Consider the following 12,413-nt stretch of genomic DNA (forward strand, 5'->3'; position numbering starts at 1 on the left):
CTAGTTAAGCAAAAAAATCTACTTGACTTTATTTTGACCACTTTTGAATGTTATTAGGTGTTCTTCTCTTTTCTTAAAGCAAATATTCATTGTAATAAAATCATATAGCATGGTGAAGTCTAAAGATCATATCCCCAGATTCATTTTTATCTTCATGTCCATATCCTCCATATGAATTCATAACCTTTATTATCCCCTTCAGTGCACCCATTCAAATCTCCTCCTATGAATATTTTCTCAGTACATAATATCCCTTGTACAATATTATCCATATCTTTTCAAATTTGTCTCTTAAGGTTTTCTATCAAGCTTGCTTGAGGAGCATAAACACTAATAACATTTAATATCTCTTGGCCTAGGAGTATCTTGATTTTTATAATTCCATCTCCTACCTTTTTTGACATCTACAACACTATCTTTTAAGCCTGTGTATAATAATTCCTACTCTGTTTTTACGTTTTCCTTTTTCAGTGTACTAAAGTTTGAATCCTAATTTTTCAATTTCTAGAGATTTCTCCCATACCTATTGAGTTTCTTGAAAGAAGATTGAATTAATTTTTCTTTTAATCATCATCTCCACAAACTCCATGCTTTTACCCATGTCCCTATATTCCAAGTTGCTAATCTAATCTTAGTCTCTTGATCTAACTTCTTTACCCACTCACATTCATAATGATGCGGGAACCCTCGTATACTTGACACTGCACTTGGGGGCTAGCACAGTGCGTTGCTTTGGGGCAATGACCTAGCCCACCTTTGCCCGTTTTTCGCTACACCCTGGTGGTATAAGTGCAACGTGTCGCTCGTAGGGGATGCCCAAACAATTAATCGGTAAGGATTCATATCATAGTGATTTAACAAGTTTTATATTGGTTGTCAGCTACCTAATGCAACCCCCTCCTCCTTTACTTGAGTCTGGGACTATTGTGTGCGGAAGAACTAGGACATTGAGTGCATAATAGATGGAGTTAGTTGTATTTTAGATCTTGAAAATAATTTAATTTTTGTATGATGTAGGCATATAGCTATCTCTTGTCTTGATTTACGTAGTGAATTCAAATTAGCGATTTTTGAATGGCCAACAAATAATTTTAAAATTATATTAGTGATTTTCTTAATACTTTCTTTATTTTAAAAATATATGTAATTTATTTGCATATATTTATCTAAAAATAAAATTCTAAAAGGCTTATGCCCAATGCTTTGAAGCTTATGCCTCGCCTCTTAAGGGTTAAAATGCCTTGATTTATACCTTCGCCTTGTAAAACATTGATATCAGTGAACAACAAATGCCAGCAGCTCTCAAGCCTCTAAATTAACAACATGAAATCCCAAGAGTTCAAGATGTTTTCCCTGCCTTAAGAGGATCTCTCTTGCTTTCTTTTGCTCCCACTAGACTTAAAGAAACTCGTCTTACTGGAAACTAGAGCCTACAACTACAAATTTTTTTCTAAAACAAAAGGAAATTGCATTTGGTTGGTCACCAATTGTAATAAAGATCAATAAATCACTTTGCTGCACAGACCTGCTGTTAGCAAGGACGATAATTTCATCATCTCTTTTTGAGATGATTGAAACATGAGATTTCATTTGAGAAAATGGTTATGGTAAATGGTGTTTTTACCATATGCATAAAATGGAGGAGTTTTTATTTTTAATATTTATTTATTATTATTATTATTATTATTTTGGCTTATCTTATTTTAATCTTTTTAAAATACTCAATCAAGAGAACAAAGAAAGCAGAGACATGGTGATGCTGGACAGCTGGGAATTGCAGGGAAAGAAAGAGAAATGTGAGAAAGAGATAGAGGAGAGGGGAAGGAAGAAGCTGGAAAAAAGGAGAGGGAGTGGCTGCTGTTCGTTGATGGGGATAGGAGAGAAAAAACACAGATTCTTAATTTCAATTCAAAAATAAAACTGACATACAAACTGCCAAATGTAGTCATACCCTAAAGTTAACAAAAGCATAAAATTACAAATAAACCTCAACATAGCATAAAAATATGTAACGCCAGTCTAATACAGGCATCCTGATGTCCTAAATCTTTTTCTTAAGATGCCTATGCCAAATAGGTGGCCTAAATGATGATCACTGTCCTTTATTATTTTCTGCAGGTTGGAAGGAACTCAACTATAGAGATTATGCAAATTCGACTTTTAACAGATTAGGGGCACTCCCATGAACATCATCCTTGGTAAGCCATATATTTAAAAGCCTAGAAAAACTCCCTTGTCTCCCAAAACATCATCCTCTTTCAGCCATCTAGCATCTGAAACAGGGCAAACTCTGCCAAATATTGTTGCCATGTTGAGGAGAATCCAGGAACTCATCTAGAATAGCATGATTGTGTCATGTGGTTGAGATATGGGAGGAGCTAGCAAGAGGTTCAAGAGCGTTTCACTAAGATGTTATGTCTTCTCCACTGAAAACCAGACTAGTCATGGTCAGGCATTTATACATTAGATCCAAGTTTTGTACTGATGGATAATGGGCCAATGGCAAGGCCATAGAGCTTCTTAAAGGAGTTTCTTTGGTAGTGATTGTGTCTAATGTGAACCATGATGCTATCACCCACATTAAATTCTCTAGCTCTATGATGCACCTTAGCAAGGATTATAATTTACCCTTAACCTTCGCATGCAACCCTTAGATGTGGCCAGGAAAGAAAAGACTTAGTAGGGTGGAAATACAGTTTTTTAGCGGTAAGAGGAACAAGATCAACAAGTACACACTAAAAAAGATTCTTACCCAGGGACCAATGTAATGTACTCAACAGTTGGTCGCAGCAAGTCCCAGTTGCCATGTTTTTCATTGAACTGTGGTGAATAGCCTCAGTGTGCGACTTTGGGGATGACTAGTGGGAGAAAACATCAAATCAATGTCACAGATCTTCCAAAATTTCTTCTGAAAGAAATGAACAAACTTGATGCCCCTGTCAGATACTTGAATTCAGCAAGCTAGGTGTAACAGTCCTGAGCCCAAGTCCAGTGAGATATTGTCTGCTTCAACTCATCAGCCGCATGGTTTGTTCTACAAAAGGCATCCATAATTAGAGCCCAAACCATCCTTATAAGTACAAGATCACCCAAGTAATAAAAAAAATTTTGGATTTGTTTTACAAGTTTTTTCTAACATCTTACTCTTGGATTTGATTTGAATATTTGACGTTGTATCTTTATTTTTTTAATGTAACATGAACTTGGGACAGTGAAAAATGGCAGAAAAATTGGATTCTTTTTAAATTGAACAGGATTGCCGCCATCATATGCAATGGCTTGTAACTGGTGGTTTTGTGATGGGGATTGATAAGATTAAAAAGAAATCTACTTGTGATGACCATGGCCTAGTTCCATTATGAAACAATTTTAAAACCATAGAGAGCCTAATGGGAGCCCAAGCCCTGACAAGCTTGGCTTCTGGCAGTTAACATGCACTTGAGTTGCAGTGGATCTTTCTCTTTGTGAGCTATTGTGAGCCTTCATCAACTCGTTATACTTCATATCTGAGATGTGACATGCATGATGCATCCATTCGGATGGGAAGAGATTACTGATGGGTGGGAACTGTACATTGTGTAGTTGAAAGTTCTAAATTTAGACTAGGAAAAAAATTTCAAGGTTAGAATAGTCTGGAAATTTAGATGGAAATTTTGATGCCAATGATTTTTTAAAAATGATGGAAATGACTAATATAGCATGGAAGCTTTTTAAAGAAACTTGATAAATTATTAATAAATGTAATAATTCAATATTTCAAACTAAAATATTATAATTTACAAATAAAACACACCAACAAGACATGTGCATGAGGTGCAATAGCTGTAGTATAATAATCATGTGAAATATATTCAATTAAAATGGAATTTTTTTTAAGGAAACTTGAGAAATTGTTAATAAACATAATAATTCAATACTTCAAGCTAAAATATTACAAATAAAACACCTCAACAGCACATATGTGGTGCATGAGGTGCAATAGCTGTAGTATGATAATCAAATGAAACATTTTCAATATTAATACATGAAATTCATAAATTTTTAAATAATAATTATTATAAAAAACATTGGTAATTTTGACAAAAATGGTAAAAAAATGTTATAGCTAGTATCTATGTTTAATTTTTCATACAGTTTTGAAAATATAAAAGTTGTCAGTTGTATCCTTTGCTTAATATATTTAGTTTCAATGAAAAAAGAATACTGATTAAGAGAGATTTCAATTTGGGCTTCAAATGAATGACAAAATTAATTTCAAGAAAATTTTATTTTATAGTTAAAATTTCAACGAGTACCGCTGATATTTTGAGATTTCAATAAATTTTATGTGATTTCTGGGAATCTCAACAAAAATTTTGTAAGGAAATTTATTCCCTTTTGGATTTTGAGGGTGAAAAGTGGAAATTTGGATGGAAATTTCAACCATTTTTGGAAATTTAAGACCATGTGTAGGGGTATGTGAGTCTGATGTTTCCTTAATTTTCACAACATATCTTGAATTCAGTAGATGGCTCATATCACAAATGAGTTGTGATGGATACATTTTGTTTACAGCTCACTGTTTTTCCTATTTTAGTCATAGTTATGATTTGTGTGGCAGGAAATGTGGCTAGTAACATATAATCTGTAATAGTTTGAGGTTTTCAGTTGGAGCACATACTTTTGTAGCAATTTCCATGATTATTAATTTACAATATTATGTTCTTCCTATATTCTGTCATTGTCTTTTAGTATGTTGGAGATTTTACTCAAAACTTTCTCTGATTTGCATTATTACATTATTTTTCACTATTCTGGCGAGAGTTTGCTCATCAAAATTGTTCTAACATTTAGACCCCATTTGGAACGCAAATTTTAGGGAAAGGAAAATATTGAGAAATACTCATCTTCATGTTTGGTGATAAAGTAAAGTGACAGAAAATAAAAAATATACAAAATCGATGGACAAAATTTTGATTTACACATCATTAATACATGATTTGTCCTAATTTTTAGTCATATTAAAACAAACTTTCATTTTTAATAGTATGAAATAGAGCAGGACAATACATGGAAAATGAGTTTCTTCCTTATTTTTCCTCTCCACAAGAAAAATCCTTAATCCAAACGGACCCTTAAATATTAGCATCACTGTTTTTGACGTGGGCATTTCTGAGATAATTTATCTTAGGTGTCAAAGATCACATTGTGTTTTTGTTTTGTTTTGTTTTGTTTTGACTGAATCTGTTAGTATACTTCATCCAATTCCTTAACCAGGACCATCAACATGATATTTTGTTGCAGCAAGCAAGGATCTAATCTCCCTTAATTATTTTAATTTTGGCGAAATAACTTTTCTACCTTCAAGACTTATTGTCTGGTTTGGCATATTTAGCTGATCTGATGTATGTCATTTCCAGACCGGAATCTTTTGATCAAAGGGGACATCTATGCGAGCAAATTGAGCCTGGAGGGTCATTTCCTGTAAGGAAATCACAACATGCTGCTGTTGGTGCTCTTGTACGTATGTTGAAGAAAGCCCCACCTCTCTGCCAAGGCTTCTCCAACTCAAATTTGTCCCAAGCATCCAAGCCTGAATTCTGGTGTGAGAGCATCCAAGAGTTCAATCAGATCTCTAAAGAGCCTGCGGTTCGGCATGCTACTTCAAGTGTAATATCTTCTGGTTTTGTTATGTCGAAAACAACAGCCGATGCCTTGGAAGAGCTCCGAGGTTACAGAGAGATGAAAGACTTGTTGCTTGTTAAAAGTGGTGGATCACAGACAGGCTAATTTTGCTTCTGCAGAGAAAACTTCCAGTAGAGGTATGGCTGGGTTATGAGCTTGCGTTTCCAGTGAATCCTTTGCACATATGTGTAGCATTTTGACTCTTATGTCGTAGCTTTGTGTGTCAGCTTGAAGCACACGTACCGCGGTGCCAGTTCTATTACTGTACATATCAGTGAGTAAATAGTTGTTCATACATAAAGGCTATAAAATCTCTTCTTCTGTGCAAGAAAACATATGAAGGAAAGGGGTATTTATAATTTGATGGAAGGGCGCTGGTTTGATGACTGATGTATATATTGACATACTACTCAGGTATCCTCCACCATAATCTTTATGTAAGAGCATGCCTTTCAGCCTCAGTTAATCATGCCTTCTTGCAAGGCTATTTTATTTTTGTGCCCTTTCCCCCGAAGTTTGTTTGTGTGTGTGTGTATGTGTGTTGGACGGGTGGGAGGGTCTGGGGCCTGGGGTTTTGGTTTCTTTCAAACATAAAGGGTCTGTTTTGGGCCTTCGAGTTGGACGGCTTGAATTTAGACTTAAAGGAGGTCCCAACTCCACGTCCATCGTTTGGGGCCATAGTTTTGGATTTGGATTTCAAATGGTATACGGAATACTAATTCCGAGCCCAGGTTGGATTTTACAGTCTGAAATCTGTCTTTTTCATTCTAAACCTACACTCTTGTTTTCCTTCAACATGTTTCCCCAGATGCCCTGATGCAATTTGCTAGTCCCCTGCCATGTGAGACCTTCTCCAGACCTCCAGCAAGCCTCCAATTACACCCTGTGCATCTATCCTCTCGACTGCTTTGCTTTGCTTGCGCTTTGATCCTTGCATCCTTCAGCCCAGCAGAAGCTAGACTCCAATCCTTCAAATAAGTGCACAATCGTCACTTCTGCTCTGCCTCTTTGCCCCATTTGTTTTTGCTGGTAATGGAGTCGTGACTTTACATGTTTCTTTTTTCTGTCTTGTATTGCCAAGGGAATAAAAGAAAATATGTGACTGTTTATGCTAGTAGTTCTGCATCTGTAGAACTCCTTCGTTATTCTAGCACTGGCGTTTTCAAGGTTCAGCCTGTGCCTGCCAAACTTGCATTCAGCTTGCTGGAGTGGCTTTTGAGTTTTTTGGACTTTAACCTTGGCTCTTTGGCCTAACTGATCTACTTTTGTCAGTCAGAAACTCGTCCTTAACTGTTGTAACAGTTGAGTTTTATACAGTTTACAAATTATATATATATTTTTATTGGGGGAATTGCAACTTCAAAATTGTAAGGAAAAAAAAAAAAAAAAATTTAGACTGAAGTCAGCTGTGCTTATTACTTTGGCCCACCGAGTGCAACGAAGAGGATGTTTGGCTTCTGGTCGTTTTTAGCAATAGGCTTTAAGGTCCGTGTGATGCTCAGAAAAGCGAAAGAGGTAATTAAGTGGGATAAAACTCAATCCTGCATTGTGAAAATTTAATTTCAGAGACCAGGATCAGGATGTGCCACTTAATTTGCCCGCTCCATCGAATCAGGCGTACATGAAATGGCATTTTTAGAGAAGTTGATTCCTTGTATTTTTAATTAAAAATCTATGTTAGTACTCATAATTCTAATTTATATAATTAAGGACTTGTATTTATTAATTTTATTCAATTAAAGTGTCAGTTATGTTAATTTAATGGTTAATTGGGGAGTGTTGAAATTAATAGAAGATCATTTTGTCTTTCAAGATTAGTCGGCCCAGCTGAAGTTTGGATATTTTTGAGTACAAAAAATATATTTGTTTGAATTATTTTATGTTAATTATACACTTGAAGTCATACTTATTTCATCACAAATAAAATTTCTTGAGATTTTTTTTAATGATAGGATTGCGAATAAGAGTGATGACATGTAATATCAATTCAATATTTTATATATGTGAGGATTGGTGTAATCCAGGTAAATTGGATTTTTTTAAAATTTTCTGCAAATTATTTTGCCGATTCACCAATAATATCCCAATCTTGAAAATTTTAAAAACTTTAGCTAACTATCTAACTGACTCACAATCTTTATCAAAAATAAATTCAAGGCATATGCAACAACCACAACAATATAAATAAAATTTAAAACATATACAATATTTGTAACACAATATAAACATAAACATACACAAAAGGAAATTTAAAGAGTGTAGGGAAAGAGAAGCAAACACGGGGATTTTTACGAGGTTCGGCTATCCCCGTTTACGTCCTCGCCTCAAGACAACCCGTTTGAGGATTTTACTATTCCATTCCTTAAACAAGGCGGAGCCACCTTATACACACTCCTTCACTTGGGCGGAGCCTCCCGTTACACCACTCCTAGGCGGAGCAACCTCTCCAAGCAATACCCCACACTTGGCACGATTTTATACCCGAACTGCAAATACAATGAGAATTAAAATATTTTGTGTACGAAGAAATGTTTCTCAAAAGCTAAATTGTACAATGGAAAATATATCTAATATGCAGTCAAATGATTTTAAATTTGAAACTCAATAAAGTATGTGTATTCCTCTCAAAAATATTTTTGCAAGTAAGAGTGAGAGTATGGAAATGATTTTTCTTAAAAAGACTTGAAATATCAAAAGCAAGAAGGCTTCCAAGCAGGATCTATGAATGTGAATATATGCTCTAACCTTTCTCAAGAAGATTTTCAAGCAAGTATATATGAGGGAATATATGCTCAAAGTTTTCTTGTATAACTCATAAGATTTTCCCCAAAAAGAATTTTCAAAACAAGAGTAGGAGAAATATTTTCTTCAAGATTGACCTTAGTAAAATCAAACGCAAGAAGACTTTCAAGCAATATATATAAGTGTGAATATATGCTCAAGCCTTTCTTGAATAACTGAAAAAGATTTTCCCCAAAAGGATTTTCAAAAAGAAAGAGTAGGAGAAACTATGAACTTGATCTTCAAAATGGGTTTCAAATATGAGTAAGAATCAAAGAATATGCAAGTAGGCTTTCCAAATGATTTTCTTAGCTTGTTCAAGTGTTTGGGCAAGGTATTTATATAAAAAATGGAGATATAGCTATTTTATGGCCGTTGGGGTGTTAAAATATAATTTATTTTGAAAACTAACCATTTTCCGATAGTTTCCACGCCTTTTCTGAGAGGTTGCAAACACCCTTTAATATTTCGAGCATAATTTTTTCTACAAAACTCCAATTTGGACATTCTTAGTATCAACATAAAGTTAAGAGAAAATCCCATAATCTTTATGTTAAACACCTTTTAAGATATGTTAACTTGATGAATCCGATCCTATTTTGATAATGACAAATCACTTTGTATCTTACGTATGCACTAGCTTTTGAACATGATCACTCTTGGCATGCACAAATGGTACGAATATGATGGAAGCCTTGAAAGACATCAAAGCTTACACATATGACGTTTGAAGAGCAAAAAGAATGAAGACCATATTTGTCAAATGTAATTGCATTAAGTGTTTGGTTCTGTAATAATTGGTATGTAATAATTGCATTGCATGCAAGATAGATTTTATGCTCAAAGGCCATAGACTGACCATTGGGATCTAAAACCCTTCAATTAAAGTGCCATACTTTTCATAAAGGGTTGACAAATTTTTAGAACAAAAAAAAGGCTAAAATCATGTTTTTAACAGGCCTCGGTCGATCGAACATTCAGTGTTCAAAACCCATTGGTCGACCGAACTTGCTCAGCCGACCGTCCCACTTTTTCACGTAAAATCCTCGGTCGCCCAACCTTGACTTTGGCATGTTTCTTAGCGCTTGGCCGATCGGCCTTTCATGTTGCAAAATTGAACAGCCGACTGAACTTTGTCTCTCGGCCGATTGGCCATAAGACCGGCTGACCGAACCTACGAAGGTAGGTTTTTGTCTTTAGCTCAGCCGACCGACATATTCCACGACCAATTGAACCCTAAAATTGATTTCAAACTTTTGTGTGTGGTTGGTCGACTGACGAAGCCATGGGTTGACTGAACCTCTCGGGTTCACAACTTTTATTTTGCTAATTCGGGGTAATTCCTAATTAAACAAATTATAAAATTCCCACCGTGTCCCTAATAGTCATAATTTTTGCGAATTCTATATATACCCCATTAGTTAACATGATTAGGACTTTTTGATTAGCACAAAATTCTCTGAAAATTTTTAAGCTATTTTTACACTCTTGCAAGCAAATATTACTCTCTTGCTTATTGTTTTGTGAAATTTATTTAAGAGAGCTTTGATCATCAATCTCTATTTGCATATTATTGCACTTGGAAGATTGTTTGATTTTATTGTGAGCTTCACATACTTGTTCAAAAATCTTTACTCTCACATATTCATTTTCCTTTATAAAATCTCTTGAGAGTAAACCTTAAAGTTCTTCCCATATTATTTGATTGATATATTTCTTTAGGAAAAACCTTTTCATATCATGTGAGCCTTTGCATACTCATTGCAAGACTCAAAGGCTTGCTTTATGTTGATTGAAAAATAATTTTTGAAGCAAATCTTCATTGCCACCTATACTTCATTGTAAAAAAAAAAAATATTTGTGGTAGATATTTTTCTTTGTGTGCTTTGAAATCCTTGATATATACATAAAAATGCATTATACTTTAGCATCAAGGATCATAGTCTTTAGCATTTCTCACATTATTACATAATACATTTTCTTTGAGAGATATAAATCCAAATACACTATTAAGCATAAATCTTTATCATACTAGAGTGCATTGATTGAATTGTAGTACACATCTTTTTATGCAAGAAGAAAATTTATTTCTACTCAATTTGTTACATCTTTGTTGTATTCTTGGCGTGTGATCGTTAGAAGAGGATTGCACTGGCCTGTAACGTGCACCGGATTGGTTCAGACCCGTTTAGGAGAACTAGGAGCGCCGTCCTATAAGGTGTGGTTAAAGGTTGGGGTTAGCCTTGTGAATGTGACCTGGAGTATTCCCTTGCCTAGTAAGGAAAGGGTATTGTAATCGGTGATGCTCCACCCATAAGTGAGCAAAGTTAGTGGAATCCTCTTGCTCGTTAGCTTGAGGCGGGGATGTAGATAGTGTTGGCTGAACCTTGATAACAAATATTGCGTTCGATTTCTCTTCCCTACGCTATTTAATTTTTGCACTTGAATGTTTATAATTTTACTATTGCGAACGATTGGGAAGTATTGAGCTTGCTATATTTGTTATAACTTCTGCTCAGTTTTATATTGTTGGGTGATTGATATTTGTGTAGACAGACCCTAGGTTGTGAAATACTAGTTGTAACTTTAATTTCACCTAGGAATTTTTTAAATACCCAATTCACCACCCTCTTGGGAATACACCAATTTCTACAAGATAAGAAGTGATTGATTAAGAAAATCGCTCATCATTGAGGCGACAAAAACATGAAGGGAATTTTTTGCTGCGGACATGTTTCAGTATTTTAGGCATTACTTTTTCTAGAAAACTCCAAATGGAACGTTCTTGGTATCAAAGGAAAGCTAAGAGGAAATCCCACAAATTTTGTGTTAAACGATTTTTAAGATGAGAACGGATTGATCAAGAAAGTGCTCATCAATGTGATGGAAGAAACATGAACGATTTTTTAAAAAACTTATTTTGGAGTTTTTCATTCCAAAAATGATTTTACACGTGAAATAATTTTTGCACATTTGTAAAATGATTTTCCATGAAATATAGAGTGCCTAAGTTCAGTGATGAGCTTTAATTTAAATCGGATGATATGCATGCACAATTGGAATCTAATTACATTACAACTAAAAAATACAAACAAGTCTTCAAGATTTTGCTCTTTGGTTTCCATGGAATGCGCTAAGATATGTGCTTGTTTAGGTACTTCAAGGCTTCCATTTTGTATCCATCATTCTGTGCTTTATGAAACTTGACCTGTTCAAATACTAAACAAACAAATGAGATGCTGTGTTTTGTCATTATCAAAATGGTACATGACTCAAAAAGTCAACAATCTCCCCTTTTTTTATTATGACAAACACAGGAGCAAAATGAGGTCAGCCTAACAAGACTCCCCCCAACAATATGCATAATTTCAAAAGATAGTCAATAAAATTCAAGCATATTCAAAATGAAGACTTTTGAATTTTCAAGCTGAGAATTTAACTTTAGTTTGCATTTTGTATTAAAGTTGACTTTTAAAACAATTCAGGTGAAACCAAGGTCACAATAACTTCTTGTAATCATTTCGACTTGAAAAACAAAAAGCAGGAGGATACCAATTGTAAAAGAGATAAAAATTGTAAGAGGATTATGATAATTTTGCTCCAAAACCTTCTCCCCCTTTCACTGAAGTTCTTTCTTAGGTTGAATAACTCAGTAAAAATGCAAAGACCTGTGAGCTTTTCTCAGCAAACTCACAGCAAGTAATTCAATAATAGTATATGCAAGGTAGTTTTGAAGAGTAGAAAGAATTTGATTGATTTGCTGCTTGTAGATTGTTGGTGTATTTGATACTTAGGTTTAATAATATAGTTATAGAGTTTAAAGAGTATTTTTCGTGTTGCCCAAGTTGTTTGGAGTATTCCCCAAGTTTTTACAAAGTGTAGGATTAAAAAACTCAATTTTGGAAACTTTTGGTTTTTTTAAAATTCTGAATTTTGAAGGGTCAGACACCTGAACTCAAGGGGTCAAT

The 12,413-nt window shown here is 34.6% G+C and overlaps 1 protein-coding gene across 2 annotated transcripts in view; it reads left to right on the plus strand.

Annotated features, from left to right (window-relative positions):
* The window catches only part of LOC131162327 (autophagy-related protein 13b), a 41,026-nt gene extending 34,867 nt beyond the window's left edge, over nucleotides 1-6,159 (plus strand). For both annotated transcript variants that reach the window (XM_058118678.1, XM_058118688.1), the window contains exon 4: nucleotides 5,400-6,159. In XM_058118678.1, coding sequence (XP_057974661.1) covers nucleotides 5,400-5,769 — 370 coding nt within the window. In that variant the 3' untranslated portion in view covers nucleotides 5,770-6,159. The remainder of the gene's footprint in view (nucleotides 1-5,399) is intronic.
* The last annotated feature ends 6,254 nt before the right edge of the window (nucleotides 6,160-12,413 follow it).

This window comes from Malania oleifera, chromosome 1, assembly GCF_029873635.1.
Source record: "Malania oleifera isolate guangnan ecotype guangnan chromosome 1, ASM2987363v1, whole genome shotgun sequence".
Classification (NCBI taxonomy): domain Eukaryota; kingdom Viridiplantae; phylum Streptophyta; class Magnoliopsida; order Santalales; family Ximeniaceae; genus Malania; species Malania oleifera.